The 8427-nt window shown below is 39.1% G+C and overlaps 1 protein-coding gene across 1 annotated transcript; it reads right to left on the minus strand.

Annotated features, from left to right (window-relative positions):
* Positions 1 to 1058: 1058 nt before the first annotated feature.
* Positions 1059 to 7328, minus strand: TDRD15 (tudor domain containing 15). Its single transcript, XM_066622552.1, has 2 exons — positions 3533 to 7328; positions 1059 to 3439 (listed from the first exon to the last, which is right to left on the minus strand). Exons 1-2 carry the CDS (start codon positions 7326 to 7328, stop codon positions 1059 to 1061), a joined length of 6177 nt encoding a protein of 2058 aa, XP_066478649.1.
* Positions 7329 to 8427: the final 1099 nt, after the last annotated feature.

Genomic DNA, 8427 nt, shown 5'->3' on the forward strand with positions numbered 1-8427 from the left:
TCAAAAATATCTGCAACATTTATTTCCATGCTATTTTCCTCCCAGTTGGATGAATATCAGCAGCTCCAGATAGGGGAAAAAAAACCAGAAATTTCAAGAAAGAAAAACATTAGAGAAAAGTTCAACCACCTTTGGTTTATGTTGCATTTTAAATCCCAACTCTTTGTAGGGATCTGGTATGATCCAAGGTAGCCTGTGTCATCTTGCACCTAGTTTCACTCTTGCCTAGCCCAACTCCAGTGTTCAAAGTAGCAGTTTAACAAACACAAGCCAAGGCCTCATTCAGCATGAGGGACTAGCTGCTTTGGATTTCAGCCTCAAGTATGGTCCACTTGGGACCTGAAACAATTCTTATTTAATATGCAGGAACAAACAACTGTAAGTTAGGTTATAATAATGATGCATGTTTTACTATATTACATATTACAGGTAGGGCCTTGTTATCCGCGAGGATCTGTTCTTCCCAGGCCTCAGAATGCCTTATATAGCATGAAAACGTCACTTCCAGTTTCCTTCGAGAAACTGGAAGTAGTCATTCTGGAGGCCAAGGGCAGACACATGCTGCCTTTGTGGACTTCATAAAGCCCTCTGGAAGACAACCAGAGCACAGCTTCAGTCACCTCTGGAGGGCTCAGGTGGGGCCAAGTCAGGCCCAACACAGGTCTTGGGGGACCTGTGTTGAGCCAGATCTGCATATACACAATCTTTTAGATACGTAGGCCCCACCTGTATTACAACATTTTATAAAGCAGTGGGGTTCCCGGGGGGGGGGCACAGAGCTAAGTTCTGTAGGGCACCTCAATGCCCCATGTAAGGTGCCCCTCCCCCTTTCTGTCAGAGCCATTCTGGATGGCAAGAGCAACAAAAAGGCATCTCCGCAGTGTTGCTCTCACTGCCCAGAATGGCTCCGACACTGAGGGGGAAGGGCAGCTTACACAGGATATTGAGGCACCCTGCAAAACTTAGTGCTGTGCCTCCCCCAGAATGCCACTGTTATAATGTCATTTTAAGAAATGGTTATAACTGACCTTTGAAGTGAAGTATTTATGCGATGGCCTCTATTCATGAATTTTCATCCTATCAAATTGAATGCGCAGTTGAAGATCGTGCATCTTATGCAATGCTTCTGACAGTATGCCTTTAATAGAGGATTGTCCACGTTTTTTGTCACAAGGTTGATTACATAAACTCTTGTCATACTTGCAATCCTTTTTGTTACTTCTTTTGTTACTGTGGAAGCAATTATCCTGCCATCCTTTTCCCTTACAAAACCTTCTTTTGGAGCTCCTTTTTGAAATTCTGTCACAAGCACATTTGAATTGTAAATCTGACTTTGGTGGCACTTCTTCCTTTTCTGACAGCAGAGTCATCCTTGCAACAGAACTTGTCTGACCACCTTTTTGCAACGGATCACAAAGAATGTGCAAATTTAATGGACGGATCCCCGAGCAATTAATTGAGCCAACAGAAGATGCAGTTTTAGAATACGCAGCACAGCCAGAAGCAACCAATACATCTGCTGCACTGTTCTGCTCACAGAAAACATCTACCTCCAGCTTGGTCCTATAGTGGTATTGTTTCAAGTGGAATACAAGACCTTGTCTGCCAAGGAATTCCTGAACTTTAAGTTTAGCTTCATTATTCCAGTTTTTCCCATCAGTGGGTGACACTCCATACAAAGAGCAAGGATAAGTTAATCGTGGTATGTTAACAAGCTTTTCTGGGATAACTGTCAGCTTCTGGATATCAGAGACAGGGATGGCAGCTGAGAATCCATCATCAATAAAAGTAAGCATTATTACTAGGTCGGAGACTTCAGAAACTTCAACTCTGTTCCACTCATCACTAGACCCTACTTTTATTAAGCAAATGGCACCTGGAACAATAAGATCCCGTGGCATAACTGGCAGGTTAAATGGAACTTCAGAGATTTCTTTGAACAATGCTTTCAGATATTTAAATGAGTCTTCTAATTGAATGCAGAAGTTTGAAGGATCAGTGACCGACGTGACAAACCCTGGATAGGACCTGCCATTCTGAAATTGTGTCCATGGAATTGAATTCAGCTTTAATGATAATTCAGCCATTTTTCTGTCCTTATTAGTAACACCTCTTGATATGTTACATTTCTCTAGATTTCTCTTACAAGAAAAGCATTGTTTCCAATGTTCCAAAAGCAGAATCCCATCGATTAAAATATCTACTTCCCAAATAAAAGCTTGTAAATATCTCAAAAATAAGATTTTTATCTCATGGCATTTTATCATCTCTGCCACGCTCTCAAAAGACAGGCCATGCAAGCTTTCAACCCAAGCCCATTTACAAAGCACTGCATTCCTTGGTATACTCCTGATCTCTCTACTCAGCATCCTTACATCATGTAATGACACTATTTCATATTTTCCCATATCCAAGAAAAAAACCAACATATTATCTTCATCCACAGGCAACTTTATAACTTCAGAGCGATACCACTGCAACGTTTCTTTTGATTTTGTCAGGCATTCTGATCCTTCTTTAATATCTTCCAGGAAAAGTAAGGAGTTCTCTCCTTCTTGAGCAGCCATCATATGTAAACTGGACAGTGTCTGTAAATCATTAATTAAGTTCACATAGAAGTTTCCATCACTTGAAACATAACTAATTTCAACTATTTCTACCTGTCCAGGTTTTATTTTTTGGTGTGCAATTTTAGGAAGATTTTCCCAAGCAGGCATGGGTTCAAATGCTTCATGCGCATTTTGGCTTTCTGATTTTTTACTTTGAGCATCATTATTGATATCTGTTACTGGAAGGTGTTTTGCAATTTTATCAAGTTCTAAAATAGGCATGATATGTGAATCTAAATTGATTTGTTTCTGTATTAACTCACTGGACATAGATACGCCATTAATAAAAACATCAACTTCCCACACTTGGCCATGCTGCTGCAAAAACTCACAGACTAGTGGCTGATTATTTACTTTACTAATAAAATAGGCTGCAATATCACTACTCCAAATATCTAGAACCACACACCTGGTTGTCAGAAAACAGCATATGCTGAGTCTTGGGTAATTTAAGAAAACTTCTTCCATCCTGTAGATTTTGGATGCAGTCACAGTCGATATATTACCATAGTCAATGAATTCTACTTGATATAATTTTTCTGATATAACTCCTTTAATAACAGCTCTGTATATACAGCAATCAGATTCATACTCTGCTAAAACAATATCACCTTCCTCAAGTGTGACACCTGTTGCTGGATCTAATGCCAGTGTGCCTCCATTCAATACCTCAGCAAGTTGCACAATTATATTCTCATCCTCTGCAAGATAAATACTGAAACTTGATGGGCTAGTTCCAGAGGACACGTAAGCTAACATTTTGGAATTTGGCTGAATACTACGTTGTGCAAGATTTGTGTACTTTTGCACAGTAGCGTCACTCTCTTTTCCTAAGGGGTTTACAATTTTGACAGGCAATTTAATCATATTACCTGCACACATCTCCTTAAAACCTAGAGGAAGGGAATCATCAAAGTTCATACTAAGTTCTCCACATATACCTCTAACTATCTGGTCTTGCAAAACATTTTGAGATATTTCTGTATCATCACTCAGAAGCTGTTCAGGAGAACTGCACTGTTCCTGCAGATTGACCTCAATTTTTTTTTCATATTCAGCACGCACTTGATCATGGTAGCAAGAATTTATATTATTTTGACGTTCTCTTTTTGATGGAACTACTTCATTTTTCACTTTTGCTTTAACTGCACCCAACTTTCTTTTATGCACCTTGTTTTTGTTCCCAACAGACTTTTGTGCAGGTTTGTTTGTGTCTTTAGGATCCATATCACACTTTGTGTGCTCCAATAATTCCTTAATCTTCCGATTTATTTGTAGATCATTGTCATACAACTCTACACCAAGCTGACCATCAGATTCTTTAGATACTATTACTGCCTTCAGTTCTTTTCCCAAGCAATTCTTCTCAAACCATGCACTTATTTCAACTGGAATATCAGTGTCTTTTAGATCTGACAGATAACACTTGATAGCTTGCATAGGAGTGAATAGTATTTCTGAGGCATGATCTGGAATAGGAATCAGTTCCTCTTTTGCTACCAACTGTTCATTCCCAAAGTCCACAAAGTATACGGGCAAGAAATTTGATGACCCCAAAGGAGGTATTAAAGCTCTGTAAAAGAGGCCATCTTCAAAATATTTGGCTAAGCATAAACCGTGTGTACTTATTTGGTTAGAAAATCTTGTTGTTTGACTTATCTCTGCAGTCTCTCTCAACAGTTTATCAATATCATCTGCATTTCTATTGAGCTGGCAATAGAATTTTGAGGGACTATGCATATGGGTTATACATACTTCCTCCTCATTTCCAAGTTTCATGTTAAAAGATGAATAGTAAAAGGTGCACAGTGAGAATGATGGTACAAGCAATCTTGCGCATTCAAAAGAATACAACTGGGTATGGCCACTTTCTAAGAGAAATTGCTGTGCATTAACAAATGGAGTCTGCAAATCAACCATGTTATATAAACGGTTGGGACTCCTAAGAATACGGGCACAAATTGTACAACTTAATTGTCCATCAGATGCAGAAACAAAGTACTCGAAATCACGACATGCCTTTGAAGTCCAATTATCTGGGTCAAACATTAAGGATTCAGTGACAATACTAAGACAACATCTGATTGCTTGACATTCCAAGATCAGGAAGTCTGGAGTAATTGCTTGAATGTCTTTCAGCAAAACTCTTTCATAACTGCCATAATCTACTAACACTACATCAACTTCCATTTCTGACACATGTTTTAGCACAGCGGCTCTATACCACTTTCCATCCTTTGAATGTTTCACGACGCAAGCAAGCTGCCCACTTTCATACTGGTTAATTTGAGTGTTATAACAAAACTGAATTTGTTCCATCAAGTTGTTTAGCTCTGGTAATTTAGTTTGTATATGACACACAAAGTCACCTGGTGAAACACTGTGACAACATACAACATCAAAGACCGTGCCTGGTTTAAACAAGTACTCTCTATAAGGTCCTAAACTATCACTTTTCTTGGATTCTCTCTCACATTTACTAACAAGTGCATTCTGGCATTGTGGAAAAGCAGCAGCAGACTCCTTTGTTACAGGAGGAACGGTTGATGGTTTCTTATTCTGACCAGAACCTCTAGGCTTCTCTACTCTGTTTTTCGTTTTAGGTGGATTAACCTGTTTGTTTTTATTTTTAGATTTTGAGCGTTGCACTTGAAAACCTCGAACAACATTTAGAGTTGGATCTTTCTTCACCTCCCAATATTCAGCATATCCAGCCTGAACCATAAATGTGAGAAGATCACCTTGCTCTGAGCCATTCATACACTGCACATTGACACTGTACTTATTGTTTTGTTCTGTAATAATGTGGACTGTGAGCGATTGTCCAAACACAATTTTTTTAAAGTAGTCTGTTGCTTTTTTAATCCATACATCCTCAACTGAAAATGCATTAGCAAGTGAACAACATATGGCTAAGGCTGGTAGTTTTTGAAATTCTGGAAGCAAAACTTTCACATCAAAGAGTGGCACTGTCTCAGTGTTTCCAAAATCCAAAAAATAAACAATACAATTAATATTATCAACCACTTCCATAATGATGGCCCTGTAGAAATGCATATCCTTACTATAGCGTGCACAGCACAGCTTTCCAGGTTCTGGATTTTCTAGAATCTTATCACAAGTTTCACCTGAATCATACACATCTGCAATATTATTCATCAGATCTTCAAACACATCTTGATAATCATTGGTGTGAATCCAAAAATTTGAAGGATTCAACACATACTCTACAAAAGCTACATAGACAGAACCTATTTTAATTTCTGCTCTTTTGAAAGCAATTGTTAGAGGACTGTCCATTAAGAAAGTGTTGTTCTCATCTGAATAGTTTCCAGGTTGTAGAGTATCCCTAGGAACACACTCGGGAAATGCAGATTTTTCTCGAGAGATTTCAATGTACCTACTCGTGACAGCAATTTCTGAAGGACAATGCTTTGGAACCACATTACTTCCCGGAGGTAAGAATTCACTATTCACTGCCAGTTCACGTTTATGCAATGTAACATAATACAAATGTTCATTAGAATTGAATAGATCAATGTGCACATAGATAGCACTTTGTCTTAACAAGGCCTCCTTAAATTCTTTGAGCTGACTATGTCTTACAGTTTCATCCTGATCACTAAGACATGACAGAGCACAAGGAAATGAAAAGATAGGTACCGAAATGAACTCTTGTTGAAGTTTCAGAATACAACTGGAAGGCACAGCTTCATAGCTACCAAAATCCATAAACCAAATTCTTACTTTGTTATCAGTGAGGAGTTGTTGTATCACTCCTCTGTGCCAATGACCATTTTTTTTTCTCACTGCACAGAGGGCTCCAAGATTGTCCCAGGATGGAACACTTTCTCTTCTAATACTTTCATAATAGGAAGACATGTTTGTTGTCAACTCATCTAACTCCATCTGGCGTTGCAGTAGCTGACAATAAAATTTACTTGAACTGACTGCCACTGATATTTTTACTTTCTCTACCCCACCAACAGATAAAAGTGGTTGAAAGCTACTCAGAATTGACTGAACATCTGGTTGAATTCTAGTATCGTAGAATACAGAGTCCGGCCTTGTGTATTTCTGTTGCAGTAGATCCGGCATTTGCTTACACAAGTTTTCCTGCGGTAATTCAGATAACATTTCTACAATAAGATGGAACGTATCTCCATCAACAAGTCTCCCTAATTTTAATTCAACCAGATCATTAGTAATTTTTGGAACATCAAGAAGAAATGTTTGATGTGGCAGAATGGCTTGTACATGGCCTTTAATCTGCAAGTTTATTAAGGACGAAAAGTAATTGAAAGCTTTAGGGCCCCATTTTTCTTCTTCTGGAAGTATATTTGCAAAAATCCCACAAACCATCTTTGGAGGAAGTTGAAACAACTCATCCACAGCAGAAGCAATATGAGTTTCATGAACTGCTAGTATTTTCCCACTATCCATAAGAAATACTTCATACATGCGGTTCTTCTTCTGTGCTACTCTTCCTCTGTACCATTCTCCACAATTTGGGTCTTCTATTAAACAAAATTCTCCAATGCCAACAGTGTCTTTCACTTTGGATACCTGTTGTATTTCACGTTGTAATATGTGGTAGTCAAAATCATTTTCTATGTCATACTGGCCTTGGAATTTCACAAGAATCTCTTTTGGATGGTAGTATATATCAGTTATCTTCAGATCAACATCTAGAAATTTTGTTGATGGAGATGAATCCATTTCATCTGAAAAGCAATGAAGTTTTATATAGTCAGTAAAACAGTATTATCAACAGAAGACTACATGTTTGACTTTTCAGCTTCATAGAGAGTTTGGCAGGTGCATTTGACTCCCTCAACCCAAAGTTTAGACTACCCTGCCAACAGGGTGTGCCAACACTTATCTTCTGCATGCTCACACAGATGCAAACAGCAAAACTGTGGACTGATGCTGCTTGAACAAGCAATGTGTTTGCATTCACATTTCTCCCCTCAAATACTGGTTCAGACTCTACTTCCAACTTAGAGGCAAACCATGGCTAACTGCTCCTTCAGGGCTGGGCAACATGAACCAGGTGTGCTTTTCAAAGCATGTGCAACATGCTCATGCAGGGGAAATCTGAGACCATGTGCAGTGGCTGATGCACAGCTCAATCATTCGGTGGAGAAGAAAATACAGTAGGAGGCAAGGGTGAAAACACAGCAACAAAATAATAATATAGGAAATTCATTCATATAACTAGACCAATGGTTCCCAACATTTTTTTGCACCAGGACCCCCTTTTTAGGTATGTTGGGACCCCCGGAAGTGATGTCCTTAAGTAGAAAGTGAAGTCATTGTTTTTACTAAGTAACACTTCATGAAGAAATCACATTTTTAAAATTGTACTCATGAACAGTCCCATTGGTAGAATGCATGGGAAATGGGTGCGTTTATGAGAGAGAGAGAGAGAAGAAAGAAAGTCAGTGTCATTAGGGATACATAGTTTTCAGCTATTCACAAATGTGTATCATGTCTCCATACTGCAGCTGGGGAACAAAGGCGTAGAGGGAACAGCTTGCCTGAGGTTGCCTACACTTGGGGAGTGGAGGCTTAGCTGGGAAAGCTCACAACTTAGCTTAGCTGGAGGCTAAGCTGGGAGGAGGCTTAGCTGGGAAGGCTCACAAAGGAAGTCTGACACTTCCTTTGCCAACCAATACCAGCAACCAGTGTCAAGCAAAACACTCCACTGCATGCATGCACGCACGCACACAACGACATGCAGAATTAGGCAGTGAGTCATGCAGATAGAATGCAGTGGGGAAAAAACACTGCAGCAATACATTGCACCAAATTAATT

Source organism: Tiliqua scincoides, chromosome 1, assembly GCF_035046505.1.
Source record: "Tiliqua scincoides isolate rTilSci1 chromosome 1, rTilSci1.hap2, whole genome shotgun sequence".
NCBI lineage: Eukaryota > Metazoa > Chordata > Lepidosauria > Squamata > Scincidae > Tiliqua > Tiliqua scincoides.

Coding starts and splice junctions, on each gene's coding strand:
- TDRD15 (XM_066622552.1), bottom strand. CDS start 7,328: ATGGATTCATCTCCATCAACAAAATTTCTAGATGTTGATCTGAAGATA. Junction 3,440..3,532: donor AGGTATATGTGGAGAACTTA/GTATGAACTTTG, acceptor TAAACCCCTTAG/GAAAAGAGAGTGACGCTACT.